This window comes from Ornithorhynchus anatinus, chromosome 7 (assembly GCF_004115215.2).
Source record: "Ornithorhynchus anatinus isolate Pmale09 chromosome 7, mOrnAna1.pri.v4, whole genome shotgun sequence".
Classification (NCBI taxonomy): Eukaryota; Metazoa; Chordata; class Mammalia; order Monotremata; family Ornithorhynchidae; genus Ornithorhynchus; species Ornithorhynchus anatinus.
In genome coordinates this window covers 77601569-77622032 of record NC_041734.1, presented here as the reverse complement: position 1 = coordinate 77622032, position 20464 = coordinate 77601569, and the positions used below count along the sequence as shown (strand labels likewise).

The 20464-nt window shown below is 52.8% G+C and overlaps 1 protein-coding gene across 3 annotated transcripts in view; it reads right to left on the bottom strand.

Moving 5' to 3' along the window:
* C2CD6 (C2 calcium dependent domain containing 6) overlaps window positions 1–20464 on the bottom strand; it is a 49010-nt gene that overhangs the window by 16170 nt on the left and 12376 nt on the right. For all 3 annotated transcript variants that reach the window (XM_029069797.2, XM_029069798.2, XM_029069796.2), the window contains exons 6-12: window positions 19536–19580; window positions 17252–17320; window positions 14481–14560; window positions 11251–11394; window positions 7358–7472; window positions 6485–6566; window positions 4487–4527 (exon numbers count right to left, since the gene is read on the bottom strand). In XM_029069797.2, the coding sequence (XP_028925630.1) occupies window positions 4487–4527; window positions 6485–6566; window positions 7358–7472; window positions 11251–11394; window positions 14481–14560; window positions 17252–17320; window positions 19536–19580 (576 nt within the window). The remainder of the gene's footprint in view (window positions 1–4486; window positions 4528–6484; window positions 6567–7357; window positions 7473–11250; window positions 11395–14480; window positions 14561–17251; window positions 17321–19535; window positions 19581–20464) is intronic.

Sequence of the window (20464 nt, the reverse complement as noted above, 5' to 3'; positions counted from 1 at the left end):
GGCCCCTCGGGGAGTCTTCCGTCTGGGCTGGATCTTCCCGTCCCAACCACGTGGCCGCCCGCAACGCGTTTGGACTGACCTCGCCCCGTTCCCCCCCAGAGAATGATGATGATGATGATGATGGCATTTGTGAAGTGCTTCCTACGTGCCAGGGACCGTACCTGATCACCCTGAATCTTCCCCGGCTCTCAGAACAGTGCCTGGCACAGAGTAAGCGCTTCACGAATACCATCATCATTATTATTACTATTACTAAGCGCCGGGGTGGATCCGAGCGGATCGGGTTGGACACCGTCCCCCGCCCCGCACGGGGCTCACCGTCCTCATCCCCATTTTCCAAGCCGAGGGAACTGCGGAACAGGGAAGTGAAGCGGCTTGCCCAGGGCCAGACAGCAGACAAGTGGAGGAGCCGGGATTAGAACCCACGACCTCTGACTCCCGGGCCCGGGCTCCATCCCCTGCGTCACGCTGCTCCTCGATAACTGTCCTATTTCATTCATTCATTCAAGTGTAGACTTTAAGCCCGTCGACCGACAGGGACGGTCTCTATCTGTTGCCCAACTGTCCATTCCAAGCGCTTAGTACAGTGCCCCGCACATGGTGAGCGCTCAATAAATCCTACCGAATGAAGCGAATGGAAGCGTGTTTCCCGAGCGCTTCCCGTGTGCGCAAAGCACTGTACGAAGCGTGCGGGCGAGCACGATACGACGACAGACGGACGCATTCCCTATCCACAGTGAGCTCACGGACTCGACAATTCTACAGAGGGGGAACTGTATAGCTACGGGGTCATCGGGTCGTCCCACGTGAGGCTCACAGTTAATCCCCATTTTACAGACGAGGGAACCGAGGCCCAGAGAAGTGAAGTGACAGTCCAGAGGGGGAGACGGACATCAATACAAATACATAAACAAGCAGCGTACGGGGCACCGGGGGAGATGCCGGCCGATCACATCGGACGTGGGCCCTGCCCCCTGTGGGGCTTACAGTCGAAGGGGGGGGGGGGGGGGAGAAGATATGGCGTCCCCATTTTACAGATGAGAAAACTGAGGCCCCTAGGAAGGCGAAGGGACTTTCCCAAGGTCGCCCGATGGGCAGGCGGCAGACTGAGGTCCAGAAGCCCGGTCCTCCGACTCCCAGGCCCGGGCTCTTTCCGCTAGGCCGTGTTCCCCTTCAAACCACGAGACCCCCGCTGTTTCAGGTCATTCATCCATTCGTTCGATCGTATTTACTGAGCGCCTTCTGTGCGCAGAGCACCGTACTGAGCGCCTGGGAGAGGACAACAACGGACAGACACATTCCCGGCCCACGACAAGTTTTCAGTCTAGCGGGGAGATGGCCGATGAATATAAATAAGTGAATGACGGCTACGTACGTAAGAGCTGCGGGGCTGGGAGGGGGGATGAAGAAAGGGTGATGCAGAAGTTCGCGGGTCGGGGGCTCGGAAGAGATAACGGTAATAATAGTATTCATTAAGCGCTTACTACGTGCCGGGCACCGTTAATAATAATAACGTTGGTACCTGTTAAGCGCTTACTAGGTGCAGAGCACCGTTCTAAGCGCTGGGGGAGACACGGGGTCATCGGGTCGTCCCACGTGAGGCTCACGGTGAATCCCCATTTTACAGACGAGGGAACTGAGGCGCAGAGAAGTGAAGTGACTCGCCCACAGTCACCCAGCTGACAGGCGGCGGAGCCGGGAGTCGAACCCGTGACCTCTGACTCCCAAGCCCGGGCTCTTTCCACTGCGCCACGCTGCTTCTGCTCTAAGCGCTGCCGTGGATACAGGCTTATCGAGCGGGATACCGTCCCTGTCCCGTGACGGGTTCGCGGGCTCAATCTCCATTTTACAGATGAGTTAACTGAGGTCCAGAGAAGCGCCTTCAGTGAATTAATTAACTAATGTCGGCACCTGTTAAGCGCTTACTATGGGCCGAGCACCGTTCTAAGCGCTGGGGTAGACCCAGGGGAATCGGGTCGTCCCACGTGGGGCTCACAGTCTTCATCCCCATTTGACAGATGAGGGAACTGAGGCCCAGAGAAGTGAAGTGACTCGCCCACGGTCACACAGCCGACAGGTGGCAGAGCTGGGATTGGAACTCATGAGCCCTGGCTCCAATGAGGCCTCCAAAGGGGGAGAATAACTGTCCTGTGGGATCTGAGGAGGGAGGACGTGGGCCGCAGGTCGGCGGCCGGGGAGACGCGATCGAGACCCAAGGGGGGACGCAGACGGAGAAGAGAAGGGGACCGGAATCGAGCCCCGAGGAGACCCCGCTCCCCGGCTCCCCGTTAGAGGCCGGGGGGCAGAAGAGGAGGCTGAGACTGCGAAGGAGCAGTCGGAGACCTGGGAGGACTGATGTCGGCGAAGGCGACCTTAGATCCATTCATTCGATCGTACCGACCGAGCGCCCACTGCGCGCGGGGCACTGTACCGAGCGCTCGGAGAGTACAACTGGGCAACAGAAAGCGACAATCCCCGCCCCCCTACGGGCTCACGGTCTAGAAGGGGGAGAAAGACAACAAACAAAACAAGTAGGCATCGCTACTTGCTAGAGGAGCAGCGTGGCTCAGTGGCAAGAGGCCGGGCTTGGGAGTCCGAGGTCACGGGTTCGGATCCCGGCTCTGCCCCTCGCCGGCTGTGTGACTGCGGGCAAGTCACTTCCCTTCTCTGCGCCTCGGTTCCCTCATCTGTAAAATGGGGACGAAGACTGGGAGCCTCGCGTGGGACCGCCTCGTTCCCCTGTATCTACCCCAGCGCTCACAACGGTGGTCTGCGCGTAGTAAGCGCTCGACAGATACCACCTACCGTGAAAATAAACAGAACCACGGATAAACGCACATCATCAATAAAATGAATAGAGCAATAAATACGTACAGATACACGCCAGCGCCGTGGGGAGGGGAAGGGGTGGGGGGGGGAGAGCAGAGGGAGGGAGTCGGGGCGGAGGGGAGGGGAGGAGGAGCAGAGGGAACGGGAGGGCTCAGCCCGGGAAGGCCTCGAGAGACGAGGGAAGCAGCGGGACCCAGCGGAGAGAGCCCGGGCCTGGGAGTCAGAGGTCCTGGCTTCTGATCCCGGCTCCGCTACCTTCCCGCTTAACTTCTCCGTGCCTGGATTCCCTCGCCTGCAGAGTGAGGATTCGCTCCCCGTCCTCCCCCCCGTTTAGACCGGGAGCCCCAAGTGGGCCCCGACTTTCTTGTACGTCAGTGCAGAGCCCGGCCTGCAGCGAGCCCTGGAGAAGCAGCACGGCGCGGTGGTGGATAGAGCACAAGCCTGGAGTCGGGTCAGGGGTCCTAATCCCGCTTGCGTGACCTTGGATACGTGACTTCACTTCTCTGGGCCTCAACTGAAATGGGGACCGAGCCTGGGAGCCCCACGTGGGACGGGGACCGTGTCCAACCCGATTTGCTTGGATCCACCCCGACCCTTAGAACAGCGATTGGCACGTAGGTAGCGCTTAACGAATATCACTACTCTGATTATTAGCAGATTAGAGAAGCAGCAACGAACATCGTTACTCTGATTATCAGTAGATCGGAGGAGCAGCGTGGCTCAGCGGCAAGAGCCCGGGCTTGGGAGTCAGAGGTCGTGGGTTCGAATCCCGGCCCCGCCCCTTGTCAGCCGTGTGACCGTGGGCGAGTCACTTCGCTTCTCTGGGCCTCGGTCACCTCATCTGTAAAACGGGGATTGACCGTGAGCCTCACGTGGGACGACCCGATGACCCTGTATCTCCCCCAGCGCTTAGAACGGTGCTCGGCACGTAGTGAGGGCTTAACAGATACCGACGTTACTATTATTAACAATAATAGTGTATACCGTTATTGTTATTACTATTACCATTCTAATATAGTATTATTAATAATCTATTTCCAAGAGAAGGGGTGGTCCGCGGTGCCAGAGGCAGCTGAGAAGTCAATGCCAACAGGGTGACCGATGTGTCCCGGTCTTGAAAACGCTGACGTTTTCCACAGTGAAGCCACTGCTCGAAAATTAAAAGCAGTAAATCCTCCCGTTACCAAAGGCTGCTTTGCCAGTTACAGCTGCCCTTAGCCACAGCAGCGTGGCTCGGTGGAAAGAGCCCGGGCTTGGGAGTCAGGGGCCGCGGTTCTCATTCCGGCTCCGCCACTTGTGGGCTGTGTGACTCTGGGCGAGTCACTCACCTTCTCTGTGCCTCAGTGACCTCATCTGTAAAATGGGGATTAACTGTGAGCCTCACGAGGGACGACCTGCTGACCCTGTAACTCCCCCAGCGCTTGGAACAGTGCTCTGCACATAGAAAGCGCTTAACAAAGACCAACCTTATTAAGTGCCTGAGATACCTTCTGCAAAACCCCATTTCCCTACAAGGATGGGTAGTTCGGGTTTTATATATATATATATATGAAAACAAAACAAAAACATATATATATATATATATATGTGTACATCTTGTATGTATATACACAAGAACAAATAAGCAAACATTTTATTTGAAACAAGTGCCTTTTACCTCGGTCAGAAAAGTGAGATCCTCCTCTATTTCACTGGCTTCTGATGGATGACAAAAAAAAAAGGGGAAAACACTTTACATTCTTGAAACGATGAGACACGCTTGCACGACGTTCTCAAAAATGTGGCTTAGGGGCTCCGGGCACGGGCCTGGGAGTCAGAAGGACCTGGGTTCTAATCCCGGCTCCGCCGCTCTGTCTGCTGGGTGATCTCGGGCATGTCATTTCACTTCTCTGGACCGCAGTCATCTCATCCATAAAATGGGTTTTAAGACTGGGAGCCTCGCTGGTGGGTAGGGACTGTCTCTGCTACCCAATTGTACTTCCCAAGCGTTCAGTGCAGTGTTCTGCACGCAGTAAGTGCTCAATAAATACGAATGAATGAATACATGAATGTGGCACAGGGACTGGGTATAACCCAATCACCTTGTATCTACCCCAGTGCTTAGTACAGTGCCACGGCACATAGTAAGCGCTTAACAAATACCCCAGTTATCATTTTTATTATTAATAAAATAAAATGGGTTTTGAGCCTCATGTGGGTGAGGGGTTGGGTGGATTTTAAGGCTGTGAGCCTCATGTGGGTCAGGGGCTGTGCCCAACCTGATTAGCTTGTACCAAGGCTTAGACCGATGCCTGACACATATTAAGTGCTTAACAAATACCGTTGTCATTATTATTATCGCTATTGTTATCATCTGCTGCTGACAGCTTCTCCACGAATGCCACATTCGCCTCGCCAGCACTTTATAGTCACTTCACTTCTCCGTGCCTCAGTTCCCCCATCTGCAAAATGGGGATGAAGACTGTGAGCCCCACGTGGGACAACCTGACGACCCCGTATCTACCCCGGCGCTTAGAACTAGTGCTCTGCACATAGTAAGCGCTTAACAAATACCAACATTATTATTATTTATAGGCTCACGACCCGTACGGGAAGCTCCCTACTGCCGACGGGGCTACTTGAAGCGGGGAAACGGGGAAGATGGAGAAGGGGGCGAGGCGAGGCGAGGAGGGGAGGGGGAAGAGGGAAGGGAGGGGAGATGGAGAAGAAGAAAGGAAGAGAGAGAGGGACGACGGGGAGCAGGGGAAGATGATAATGTTGGTATTTTTTAAGCGCTTACTATGTGCCGAGCACTGTTCTAAGCGCTGGGGGAGATACAGGGTCATCAGGTTGCCCCAGGTGAGGCTCAGAGTCTTCATCCCCATTTTAGAGATGAGGGAACTGAGGCACAGAAAAGCGAAGCGACTTGCCCACAGTCACACAGCTGACGAGTGGCAGAGCTGGGTTTCGAACCCATGACCTCTGACTTCCAAGCCCGTGCTCTTTTTCACTGAGCCACGCTGAGGGAAGAACGAAGCTGGACTGGGATATGCCAATCATTCCTGTTCATCTGTAAGCACTGTAGCAAGCGCTCGGGAGAGTACCGTACAACAGAGTTGGCAGACACGTCCCCCGTCTCCGATGGGATGAGATATCTGGATCTTTATAATTACGGTATTCGTTCAGCGCTTACTATGTGCCAGGCACTAAGTGCCGGGGTGGATACAATCAAATTGGGTTGGAAACCGTCCCTGTCCCACGTGAGGCTCACAGTCTCGATCCCCATTTTACAGACGAGGTAACTGAGGCCCGGAAAAGCGACCTGCCCCAGGTGACGCGGCAGGCGAGTGGCGGAGCCGGGATTAGGACCCATGACCTTCTGATTCCCGGGCCCGGGCTCTAGCCCCTAGGCCGGGCTGCCTCTCTACTGATTGGGTACTGGATCTTATGTTTCCCCAGGGATTTGAAAAAGGGATAAAGTGCACAGCATACGCACACAGACACGATCTCCCCTGAATTCTGACCGAGAGGCTCTCCTATGAACTTGAATCAAGTTATAACGGATCACGTAACATCGAACCCTGCCAGTTTTCGATTTAAAGCAGAGCCTACGTTCTCCTTCCCGGCCGATGCCGATTTGTACGGCCCTCTCAGAGATTGAAACTGGTCTCCAAACCTGAGGACATCGAAGAGATGCTCGCCGCTTCAAAAGTCGGAAGGTACCTGATGCTTTCCACTATGCCCGGGAAGCGACACTCCTAGAACCGGAGGAAAACAGACCCGACAAAATGAGAGGGATCTTCCTGCTGGTCAAGAGAGCCGGGGGAGGCCCTGGTTCCGACAGATCTCTTCCCGTTTGGTTCTTCTGACCATCGCCGAGTACTGGGGGGGGGGGGGGGGGGGGGGGGGAGCGCGGTCGTCGTGGACCAGATCTCTGGCCCCTCTAGGAGGAGGAGTGTGCGACTGAATTTATGCCAGGCGGGGGCACGGGGGTGGGGGTGGGGATCACGGCAGGCCGCTCTGTTCGTTCATCGATTCGATCGTATTTATTGAGCGCTCACTACGTGCAGAGCACTGTACTAAGCGCTTGGAATGGACAATTGGGCAACAGATAGAGATGATCCCTGCCCCACGACGGGCTCTCAGTCTAAACGGGGCTCACGGTGGGGAGGAGGAGGCTGGGTCATCCAGAAGGGAGGTGGGATGTCCAGGGGAAGGAAAAAGAGTTTCAAGGCTTCCCCTGGGCGGGAGCTGGGGGTCCCCTTTCTAGATTTTTTGGGGGGAGATGGGGAGGTCACACTCTGTCCAGTCCAATTATTAAGCTGAAACTCTTTGCGATGACTAAAATCTCCAGCCCCGCTCATCCTCATCATCCTCAACCACCCCCAAATTTACCGACCGCACAATTCTCCCGAACGGAATGGGCTTCCATCCGAAAAAGGCCCAGATGGAGGCGGGATTCCTGAAAATTACCTTCAGCCCTCCAGATCTTTCTCCTTCGGTAGTTAAGGAAGAAAAGGCCAGGGGAAGAAAACATTATTTTCATCACCTTACTTATTTTTTGTGAAAGTGGTCCTGCTTTCATAATGAGAATTCTATCTAGGTAATTTGCTTTCTCTTCCCAGGTCTTCAAACTGCGATATTCACTTTTCATTTTGTCCAGCCTGAAAGAGAGGAAGTCCGTTCATTCTGTATCCAGTGGGCAGACGGAAGGGGAGCGTCACCGAGACTGACGAAGAAGCCAGGACGCTCAACTGTTGGGTGAGACAGTTGACCACATTTATTATTATTATTATTGTTATTGGAATAATAACAACGTTGGTATAATCGCGACGATGGTATTTAAGCGCTTATTATGTGCCAAGCGGCTCATGAGTTCGAATCCCAGCTCTGCCACCTGTCGGCTGTGTGACTGTGGGCAAGTCACTTAACTTCTCTGTGCCTCAGTCCCCTCATCTGTAAAATGGGGATTAAGACTGTGAGCCCCACGTGGGACAACCCGATTCCCCTATTTCTACCCCAGCGCTTAGAACAGTGCTCGGCACATAGTAAGCGCTTAACAGATACCAACATTATTATTATTATTATTATTATTATTATAAGCACTGGGATAGATTAATAGTTATCACGTTGTCGGGGCTCACGGTCTTAATCCCCGTTTTATCTTAATCCCCATTTGACAGATGAAGAAACTGAGGCCCAGGGAAGTCGAGTGACTTGCCCAAGGTCACACAGCAGACAAATGGTGGAGGCGGGATTAGAACCCATGACTTTCTGACTCCCAGGCCCAAGCTTGAGCACTTGCGGGGCACTGCACTCAGCAATCAGGAGAGTATAATATAACGGCAACGTTTTAGATTGTCTGTGAGAATATTCTGGGTCTGTTTCGTAGCAGAAGCCTCAATAACATTTCAAATTCATCGGGTCTGCACCCCCAACTCTCTCCGAACTAATGGGAACCCGTCGATCCACCAGTCGATCGATCATTTTTATTAAGACGGGCTATGATGGGCCGCCTGTTGTTGTTGGGGAGTGAAACGGAGCCCTAGGGAAACAGCGCGTCTTAGTGGAAAGAGCACAGGTCTGGGAGTCAGAGGGCCTGGGTTCTAATCCCAACTCTGCCACTTGCCTGCGGAGTGACCTCGGGCAAGTCACTTCATTTCTCTGGGCCTCAGTTCCCTCATCCGCAAAATGGGGATTCCATACCTTTCTCCTTCCCCCTCAGATTGTGAGCTCCCGCTGGGACAGGGATTGGGTCTGCCCCGATGGCTCTGTATCTTCCCCGGCGCTTGGTGGAGTGTCTGAACACGTAGTAAGTGCTTAGTAAATGCCAAAATCATTATCATTATTACTCAAAGCCTAACGCCTCCAAGTCTTCCCAGACTAATCTCTTATTTCCATACTCCACTCACCCTCCCTTCTGCGTGGCCTCTGCCGATTCGGATCTGGACCTCTGCGATGCACTTAAATCCGGAACTTCTGCTCTCCTGTTTTCCCCTACCCGCTCTTTACTGTCACGTCTGTCACGTGATTTTCACGTCTGTCTCCCCCACCGGACTGTAAACTCCTTGCGGGCGAGGATCAGTCTCCCAACTAGTGTACTGCTCTCTCCCAAGCTCCTCACACAGTACGCGCTCGACAAATACCGCTGGTCGTCCGACCGGTGACCTGATGCAGTGAGACGTCCGTGTTTTAATACCGGGTTCTAGATAAGGCGATGTCTGTTCCCGGTGGGAATCCATCGATCGGTCTCTCAATCAACGGTAGTTCCTTGAGCGCTTGCTCCGCGCAGAGAACTGGACTGAGCGCCTGAATCGGGGGAAAGGGCTGGGGACATCCGAGAGCGGACCGTGCCGGGAAAACTATCACCACCTCAGAGCTCCCCTGCCCCCAGCTTCACTGGCCCCGAGGGGCATCGGCATGGCACAGTGGATAAAGGCCGGGCCTGGGAGTCAGAAGGCCATGGGTTCTGATCCCGGCCGCTCCACTTGTCCGCCGCGTGACCTCGGGCGACTGACTTTACTTCTCTGTGCCTCGGTCACCTCGTCTGTAAAACGGGGATTGAGTCCGTGAGCCCCACGTGGGACGGGGACCGGGCCCAGCCCGATTTGCTCGTATCCACCCCGGCGCTTAGTACAGTGCTCGGCACATACTAAGTGCGTAACGTATACCATAACCTACATATGAGCGTCTGGGAGAGGACAATACGACAATCTCCTCTCTTCGCCAGGCTCGGGATGAGGGTGGGGGGGGGGGGTCCCCTGCCGTCTCCCCGCCCTTCCCGGCGATCATCCCACCCATCCGGGTTGACGGCTCGGCGGGGCGCACCCCTCCTGCCAGGGTCCCGGGCGGTTCAGGGCTCAGTACGGTGTCCGACACGCAGGGAGCGCTCAAGCAGTCGACCGGTCGTATCTGTCGAGCGCTTGGCGGATGCAGAGCACCGTGCTAAGCGATTGGGAGAGGACGGTACAAAAGAGTCGGTCGACGCATTCCCTGTCCACGAGGAGCTTACGGTCTAGAGGGGGGTCCAGATGTTAACAGAGATAAAAGAATCAGAGATATGCACAGAAGTGCGGGGGGCTGCGGATGGGCTGAACAGTGAAAATTCAAATGCCGGGGCTTCGCAGAGGGGAGTGGGAGAAGAGGAAACGAGGGCTCGGTGGGAGAAAGCCTCTCGGAGGAGACGAGGGGGCGTGGGGGGCACCGTCCCGCCCGGCGGACCTCTGGACGCTTCTGGGTCTCAGAGGAGCCGCGTTGCTTAGTGGCTACAGCCCGGGCCCGGGAGTCAGAACCTGGGTTCCAATCCCGCCTCCGCCACCTCTCTGCCGTTTGACTCGGGCGAGTGACTTAACTTCTCTGTACTTCGGTTACTTCGTCGGTCAAAGGGGAATTAAGAGTGTGAGCCCCACGTGGGACAGGGACTGGGTCCAACCCGATTAACTCGACCGTCTCCCCGCTCCAGAACTTCCGGCGGTTGCCCATCCGCCTCCACGTTGAACCAAAACTCCTTACCGTCCGCTTTAAAGCATCGATCCCCTTGCCCTCTCCTACCTCGTCCTGCTGCTTTCCTACCACAGCCCAGCCCGGCCCGCACACTCCGCTCCTCTAATACCGACTCACTCACTCTACCTCGAGCTTGGCTATCGTTCTGCTGACCCCTCGCCCACGTCCCGCCTCCGGCCCGGAACACCCTCCCTCCTCCTACCTGACGACGTCTCTGCCCCCTTCAAAGCCTTATTGAAAGCCCACCTCCTCCAAGAGGCCTTCCCTGACTAAGCCCCTCTTTCCTCTTCTCCCATTCCCTCTGTGTTGCCCTTGGATTCGCACTACTCGCAGGACTTCTGTGCTTCCCCTTAATTCTTTTATCTCTATTAATGTCTGTACCTCCCCCACCCAGCAGGACTGTAGGCTCACCGTGGGCAGGAATGCGACTACCCACCCACCCAATCGCTCGGCACGGTGCTCTGCACCCAGGAAGCGCTCAACGGGCGCCCCCGAGAAGCAGCGTGGCTCGGTGGCCGGAACCCAAGCTTGGGAGTCAAAGGCCGTGGGCTCTAATCCCGGCTCCACCGCTTGCCAGCTGTGTGACTTTGGGCAAGTCACTTCGATTCTCTGTGCCTCACTCACCTCATCTGTTAAATGGGGATTAAAACGGCGAGCCCCACGTGGGACAACCTGATCGCCTCGTATCCCTCCCAGGGCTTAAACCAGGGCTTTGCACATAGTAAACGCTTAACAGATACCACAGAAAAAAACCAAACAAGCGCGACCGACTGATCGCTGGAGCGCTCACTGCCGGCAGGGCACTGTACCGAGCAGCCGGGAGATTACGACACGACGGAATCGGCAGACACGTACCCCGCCCACAACGAGCTCACGGTCTCGGTCTACGACCGTTCCCGTCAAAGGCCCGGAAAATGAGAAAGGAGACACGCTTCTTGCCTGTCTCGGGGTTGTTGCTGAAGTTTTTCAAGCTGCACACACTTGGTCGAGATTTGGTTCTCTTTGTCAAGGGTCCCGATGGTCACCTTCAAATCTGAAGATAGAAATGCTGGGTATTCTATCGGCTGGGGCATGATAACGTTCCTGCAAAACACCAATGCTTACAATCAACCGATCAATCGTATTTGTTGGGCGCTTACTCTGTGCGGGGCACTGTACTAAGCGCTCGGGGGAGTACAACTCGACGACATAACAGACACACTCCCCGCCTACAGTGAGTTTACAGTCGAGAGGGGGCGACGGACGTTAATATAAAGAAAGAAATTACGGGGAGCCGCAAAAGTGGGGCTGGGGTCGGGAGGGTGGCGAATGACGGAAGCGAATCAGGACGCCGCCGAAGGGAGAGGGAAAAGAGGAGAGGAGGGCTTAGTCGGGGAAGGCCTCTGGGAGGCGACGGGCCTTCCCGCAAAAGGCTTTGAAGATTGGGAGAGCAACTGTCTGTCGGATACGAGAAGGGAGGTAACGAATCCCCATTTCGCAGACGAGGGAACTGAGGCACGGAGAAGTGGAGTGCCTTGCCCAAGGTCACACAGCAGACAGGCGGAAGAGCCAGGATTAGAACACAGGTCTTCCGACTCCCAGGCCCGGGCCCTTTCCGCTAGGCCGTGCAGATTCCCCCGATACTCCCCTGCTTCCTTCAACTGCGCAGCGGCGTGGCTTAGTGGCTTGGGAGTCAGAGGTCGTGGGTTCTAATCCCGGCTCCTCCGCGTATCAGCTGTGTGACTTCAGGCGAGTCCTTTCACTTTTCTGTGCCTCAGCTACCTCATCTGGAAAATGGGGATCAAGACCGTGAGCCCCACGTGGGACGACTTGATCGACTACCCCAGCGCTCAGAACACAGTAAGCGCTCAACAATTACCGTTATTATGTAGTATTACTACTCATTTTGAAAGATCCTCTTCAGTTCCTCTCCTTCACCCGCTCCCTCTCCCCTCGCCGCCTATTCAGACCTGCGCTTTCCGCTATCCGAGAAGCACCCGCCCGTTCCTTGGACCCCACGTGGCGGATGGAGCCGATCACTTATTTAACAGACGGAACGACTCTTGAAACATCCGTGGGAACGGGGATCGGAGAGAGGAGTCCGGAGCCGGGACTCTTCCAATCACTCGGTCGTATTTATTGAGAGGACCGGATTAACCTCTGGAGAGGGTACGACATAGCAGAGTTGGAAGACACGGTCCCAGCAGAGTTAAGTGACGATGCTGGTATTTGTTAAGCGCTTACTATGAGCAGAGCACTGTTCGAAGCGCTGGGGTAGACACAGGGGAATCAGGTTGTCCCACGTGGGGCTCACGGTCTTCATTCCCATTTTACAGATGAGGGAACCGAGGCCCAGAGAAGCGAAGTGACTCGCCCACAGTCACACAGCTGACAAGTGGCCGAGCCGGGATTAGAACCCACGACCTCTGACTCCAAAGCCCGTGCTCTTTCCACCGAGCCATGTCCAAAAACAGTGATGGCTCAAAGAGAGCGGTGCTCAATCGATCATTTGACCGATAGCGTTTATCGAGTGCTTACTGTGTGCAGAGCACTGTACTGAGTGCTGGGGAGAGGACGACACAACAGAGTTGGTGGACACCTTCCCCTCTCGCCCCAGCGCTCAGAACGGCGTTCGGCACACGGTAAGCGCTCACCAAATACCATCATTATTAGGGAGAAGCAGCGTGGCTCAGGGGCAAGAGCCCGGGCTTGGGAGTCAGGGGTCACGGGTTCTAATCCCGGCTCTGCCACTTGTTAGATGGGTGACTGTGGGCGAGTCACTTCACTTCTCTAGGCCTCAATTACCTCCATCTGTAAAACGGGGATTAAAACTCTAAGCCCCATGTGGGACGATCTGAGTAACTTGTATCCCCCCAGTGCTTAGAACAGCGCTTGGCACATAGTAAGAGCTTAACAAATGCCATCATTATTATTATTTTTAAGAGCTACGACAGCATTGGGGTCAGGATGGGGGTGGCTTTTCACGTCTGAGTAACTTTGGAAGGTCTCGAATACAAGCAGCAAGTGGATTCGTGCTTGGGTATCTGAACGCCTTTGGGTAGTCCTAGGAAAGTGGCCATTCCCTCTCTATATACGACGGCATTTGTTAAGCACTTATTATGCATCAGGCACTATAATAATAATAATAATAATTATGGTATTTGTTACGTGCTTAACTATGTGCCAGGCACTGAACTAAGCGCTGGGGTGGATACCAGCAGATCGAGTTGGCCACAGTCCCTGACACCCGTGGGGCTCACAGTCTCAATCCCCATTTTACAGATGAGGTCACTGAGACCCAGAGAAGTGAAGTGACTTGCCCAAGGTCACCCGGCAGACGAGTGGAGGGGCCGGGATTAGAACCCCTAGCCTTCTGACTTCCAGGCCCCTGATCTTTCCACCAGGCCGCACTGTTTCACTCTACAAATGGAAGAGACCTCGGTACCTTTGGGTTTAAGTCCTTGTCTTTTTGGACCTTGGCTGCTCCTCCTCTGTTTCCTTTTTTTAAAAACATGGCATTTGTTAAGCACTCACTATGTGCCACGCACTGTAGTAAGCACTGGAGTAGACACAGACTAATCACGTTAGGTGTAGTCCATGTCTTGATCTCCATTTTACAGATGAGGATATGCAGAGGATTTACAGGTATGCAGAGCACTGGACTAAAAGTGTGGGAAAGTACAATACGACAGAGTTGGCAGACATGTTCCCTGCCCACAAGGAGCTTAGAGTCTGGAAGGGGAGACGGTAGATTAAAATAAATTACGGATATGCACATAAGTGCAGAGACGACCGAGGGCGGGGTGAATAAAGGTATAAATCCAAGTGACAGGGAGATGCAGAAGGAGAGGGAGTAAGGAGTATACGCTCAGATCTTACGCTCTCTTATCCTTATATTTTATCTATCCTCCTTATACTTTATTAATTCTCCTCTCTGCAATTTAACGTCCGCCTCCCGCTGTAGACTGTAAGCTCTTTGACGGCAGGGATCACGTCTGTCATCTCTACTGTATCGTCTTCTTCCAAGCACTTAATATGGCGCTCTGCACCCACTGAACACCGAATAAATACTTTCGATTGATGATATGAGTCCGGCGTTTGCTGAGCGATGCGAAATCTGCCTCGAGGAATAATCAACCTTGGGAAGGAACTGTGGATCGTAAAAGTATTTTTATTAAGCCCTTACTCACATGAGGGGGTCCGCTCTCTCCAGGGGCGGCGGAACCCGGATAAACATGGACGGCTCGGTTAGTTTCGGAAACGGTTTCAACTGGAAAGAGAAACGATTCTCAGCAGCTCAACGTTATACGTGACACAGACAGTCCGAGAAAATAAGGCTTTGAGCCGCCAGCTTCTGCACGGTGCTTCGGTTCTACGCAATCTCCCGAGATCTGGTTGGCAAAAGCGGCCGGGAAATTTAACTGGGGATAGATTAGGAAACACCATCACCGTAGGGCTGTGTGATAAACAAGCACACTTCTTCTAGGCCCAATTTAACTGAAACCAAAATTTGGGGGCAGTTTCGGAAAGCCGTTAAGAGGCTCATTTCCCTCACCCGGGTCGATCCCTGGGGAGAGGGATGGGTCTGGGATCAGGGAATATCAGAGGGAACGGCAGGATTAAGGTGAGATAAATGTCTCCAGGTTTGGCATCCCCGGATTATCCTAGACGTATCAGCGGCTATTGAAATCCATCCGGGTTCTCACTGTCCGCAAAATACTTCCCTATGATGAGGGAGAGTCCTCATATTATCCCCCAGTCAAATACAAGATACTCTCAATTATCCACATTCATGGAGAAGAATCAGAGGGCAGATAACGGAAAGAAAGGGTCTCTCTCAAACACACACACACAAAGCACCCTGGCCTATCTTCATCGTGGACCACATTCATGTATGCATCACATAATAATAATAATAATAATGTTGGTATTTAAGCGCTTACTAAGGGCAGAGCACTCTTCTAAGCACTGGGGTAGATACAGGGTCATCAGGTTGTCCCACGTGAGGCTCACAGTCTTCATCCCCATATTATAGATGAGGTAACTGAGGCACGGAGAAGTGAAGTGACTTGCCCGCAGTCACACAGCTGACAAGGGGCAGAGCCGGGATTCGAACCCATGACCTCGGACTCCCAAGCCCGGGCTCTTTCCACTGAGGCTCGCTGCTTCTCTTCACATGACATTCACCCAAACCAGGGGCTGCGCTACTCCCCTTGCAGTACTTCCTAAAGTCCGATTTCATTCACTTTCAATCAACCCTCCATCCTTAACGAGACAGTTTAGACTAAAACGTCACCCAGGCCATCCTTTGACAGGCAGGTTGACCTTCTTGGGCGGCGAAGCACAGGCTCAAATACTAATACTGATGACAGTGGTATTCATTAAACGCTTCCCCTTTCACGGTATATAAGCGCCTACTATGTTCCAGGCACCGTCCTAAACGTTGGGTAGATACAAGGTAATCAGGGTGGATCCAGTCCAGGACCCACGTAATCATAATTAGAATGTCGGTTAAGCACTTACTATGTGCACGGCACTGTTCTAAGCGCTGGGGTAGACAGGGTAATCAGGATGTCCCACGTGAGGCTCACAGTCTTCATCCCCATTTTACAGATGAGGGAACTGAGGCCCAGAGAAGTGGAGTGACTCGCCCCCAGTCACACAGCTGACAAGTGGCAGATCCGGGATTTGCACCCATGACCTCTGACTCCCAGCCCGGGCTCTCTCCACTGAGCCACGCTGCTTCCCCTCACAGTCTTAATTCCCATTTTATAGATGAGGTAACTGAGGCACTGAGAAGTGAAGTGAGTTGCCCAAGGTCACAGTGCAGATAAGTGGCAGAGCCGGGATTAGAACCCGGGTCCTTCTGACGCTGTCCTAAGCCCTCGGGTCCATGCAAGGTCATCGCCTCAGGAACGCTTTAAGTCTTTAGAATGTCTGCCCGGCCTTCTTAACATCTTGGGCTCCCTTTCGGTTCAACCCACCGAAGCTGCTTCTGCCCTTAGTTGAAATATTTGAGTTGTTTTGCTGCAGGTGAAAGAGGAGGCAATTCTTGAGAGGAAGAGCACTTTCTTGGGAAGCATTTACCAGGACTTTTATCTGGCAACAATCACCACACCACCCCGATCCTGGTTGCGTGCTTGGTAACAAATTCCATTTTGATTATCTCTCCCACTCCCTCCCCCTGAAGGTTTCTGGAATGCCATCTGTACAGTTAGAGGACGGTGAGACAGCAGTTGTTCCAGATCAATCAGTGGTATTTATTGAGTGCTGACTGTGCGCAGAGCACTGTACTAAGCGCTTGGGAGAGGATAATATTTCAGAGTAGGTAGACACGCTCCCTGCCCACGAGGAGCTTTAAGTCTAGGGCGCGGCTGAAGTCTGCTCTCCCATCCTTCCGATCCCGCTTTTTTCAGCCCTATCCCGAACCCGAATAAACCTCGGGAAGCCCGATCCCCGTGGGTCGTGACTCCCACGTTTCACCTAAAACACTCTGCCGAGTGCTGAGGGGAGGGGAACCGAAAGGGGAGGCGATCTGTCTCCAAAAGATAATAACAACAATACTGTTGATATTTATTAAGCGCTCACTACGTGCCGAGCACCGTTCTAAGCACTGGGGTAGGTACAAGGTGATTAGGCTGTCCCAGGTGAGGCTCACAGACTTAATCCCCATTTTACAGAGGAGGGAACTGAGGCACCGAGAAGTGAAGCGACTCGCCCAAAGTCACACAGCTGACAAGCGGCGGAGTCGGGACTAGAACCCATGACCTCTGACTCCCGAGCCTGTGCTCTTGCCGCTGAGCCACGCTGCAGGCTGAGATCAAGTTAATATCACTGACTCAGGAGCTATGATATCGCCCTCAGATAAGCATTTTAGAGAGTGGAGAACACAGGTGAGAGACCCAGGGGTTCAAATGCAAGACTGAACTACCGTAGGGGAGAATCAAAAAGGAAAACTGACCTGGTGGGAAAAGCCGTAGCCAAAGTTTCCATAGCAGAACATAAACGCCATCTCCACCTTGCAGAAAACCTAAACAGGCAAATGAGTTTGGTTTTCCGGCAGATATTACAAGCCCACGTTCGGAAAGGCGCGTGGGGTCGGGAAAATATGGAAGCGTGGGATGAGACAGCTGTCGACCAAAAAACTCGGGGCGACGGACCCGTGTCCACAGCATGCTGTGTGGTCCCACAGAGCTGAATTTACAAGCCTCCAGAGGAGCCCGGGGGGGATCCCATCTATTTATTTATTCATTCATTCTTATTAATGTCTGTCTCCCGCTGTGGACTCTAAACTCACTGTGGGCAGGGAATGTGTCTGTTTAATGTTATACTGTAATAATAATAATAGTTATGGTATTCGTTAAGCGCTTACCACGTGCCAGGCACTGTACTGAGGTGGATACAGGCAAATCAGGTCGGACACAGCCCCTCCCCCACATGAGGCTCACAGTCTCAATCCCCGTTTTACAGATGAGGAAACTGAGGCACGGAGAAACCAAGTGACTTGCCCAAGGTCACACAGCAGATTGTACTCTCCCAAGTGCTTAGTACAGTGCTTTGCTCGCAGTAAGCGCTCAATAAATAGGACTGACTGAATGAATCCGGCATCCTGTGGTCATCTGGTCATCCCAGGAGCCACTGGGTCGTCCCCGGGGTCATCAGAGAAGCGGCACGGCCCAGGACTGGGAGTTAGAAGGACCTGGGTTCTAATTCCGGCCCCGCCACTTGCCTGCTGGGTGGCCTTGGGCAGGTCGCTTCCCTTCCCTGGGCCTCAGTGACCTCATCTTGAAAATGGGGACTAAGACCGGGAGTTCCACGTGGGACCCGGACTATGTGCGACCTGCTTAGCTTGGGTCTACCCTAGTGCTCAGTACAGTGCCGGGCACGCAGTAAATGCCATAAGGAAAAACCCCAAAAACACACAAACCAAAAAAAGAAACCAAAATCCCCGGGACGATTTTCTGGGCCCTGCGCTCTAGGGTTCCTGCTGCCAGGAGTCGGGCCCGAAGGCTGTCCCGGCGGCGGGAGAGAAGGCGGCGCTGGTGACTTGGGCACCCGATCGCTCCCGGCACAGGGGGCCGGGACCCGTCGGGGAGAGATGGAGGTGGCAGAGGACGTGACCCAACCACCCGGCGTCGGGCTCGGGGGAAGCGGGGGCGGATCCGAGGACGCAGCATCCGCTCTTGAAAACCCGACCCCTAACACCCGATAACGACAGGAACGACCCTAATCACGCTAATGATAACTGTGGCGTTCGTAAAGTGCTTAGTAAGTGCCAAGCTCCGTACGGAGCACTGGAGTAAATAGAGAATAATCGGGTCGGATGCAGGCCCTAATAACAAGAATTGCGGTATTTGTTAAGTGCTTAGTATGTGCCAGACACTGTATTAAGCGCTGGGGTCGATACAAGCAAACTGGGCTGGACACAGTCCCTGTCCCACGTGGGGCTCACGATCTCCATCCCCATTTTACAGCTGAGGGAACTGAGACGCAGAGAAGTGAAGTGACTCCGATCAAGGCCACACTGCTGACAAGTGGAGGCGCCGGAATTAGAACACAGGTCCTTTTGAATCCCAGGCCCGGGCTCTATCCACTAAGCCATGCTGCTCGGACCAAGACTGACCAGTGATAAAGTCTACATTTTAAATATCACTTATTTTGAAAAAGATTTCTGAAATTGGCTCTGCGCAAAGGAAAGGAAGATTTAGCCCTGGATCACTTGGGCGGTGGGGACGGAGGGGGTTCATTTGTGGGGCATCAAAATAAACCTCCTCCTCCTCCTCATCAATGGTATCTATTGAGCGCTCACTATGTGTAGGGCACTGTACTAAGTGCTTGGGAGTATACAATATAACTTGAGTTGGCAGACTTGTTTCCTGCCCAAAGTGAGCTCAGAACTATCTTGGCTCCTAGCTTTCATTTTTTATTTTTGTCTCCTGACCTAACTGTCACCAAACCTTTCCGGCTACCCCGTGCACTTTTTAGACCGAAATTGTTCATGGAAAAATCAGGGCACGGATGGTATTTTTAAGCAGTCTCCATCCCTGAGAAGTTATTCGGGAGAATTATGGAAGCTATTATTCAAATATGCGATTGTATGCACAGAAACAGGGCATATAGTATTTCTTCAAAATTACTTCAAAATTACCATTTAGGTTATATTCACGGTGTGGGCAAAAATCAAGGGAAGGGCAAAAGTCTATTTTTATAGGTTTCTTCATGAAAGTTTCAGTCAAAATTCCTACCAGATTTTTCACTTTCATTTCAAATTCTTCAGTGAAGCTGCCTTTCTGAAAAATAAACAGAAGAGAAAGAAGGAAATCTTTGAATACAAGCCATCTCACAGAAACGTACGCTGGCAGAGAACGTTAGTCACAGAAGCCCAGAATGCTAGACCCACAGGCTATAAATGACAGATATCAAATAACATTTTTTAAAAGCATATACACAGCTTAGTCAAACGACAAGCATAAAAATGCTGGCTTTTGGACACTTATTTACTTATTTATTCATTCATATTAATACCTGTCTCCCCCTTTAGACCGTAAGCTCGCTGTGGGCAGGGAAGGTGTCTGTTCATCGTTATAGCGTACTCTCCCAAGCACTTAGTACAGTGCTCTGCACACAGTAAGTGCTCAATAAATACGATCGAATGGATGAAAGCCCAAGTGAAGATCAGATTCCTCTGTAATTTTCAAGACTGGATTATCAAAATATTAAAACAAAGGGTCATTTGTAAACTGTCATTTTATCGACAGTACTTCTAAAAAATCTCTAGAGAATAACGTTTGCTTAGAATTCTTACTGCGGTTATATGGTCTATGACATAGCTGAGAGACTATCAGCGACAGGAAAATAGGATGGCTACCGTGGGTCGAATATATAATTTTCGGGCACAACAAACCACAAAATATCTCCCTCTGAGGAGAGACATCTTTCAACCTGTATCTAGAGGCCTGGAAGAAAAAGGGAGCATTTTGAATTTTCTATTAATAATAATAATGACAATAATTACGGTGGTACTTTTAAGCGGTTCAATCAATCACTCGATCGACTGCATTCATTGCGCGCTTACTATGTGCAGAGCACTGTACCAATTGCTGGGAGAGCGCAACGTAACAGAATTGGCAGGTGCGTTCCCCGCCCACAGCGAGCTCACAGTCTAGAGGCGGAG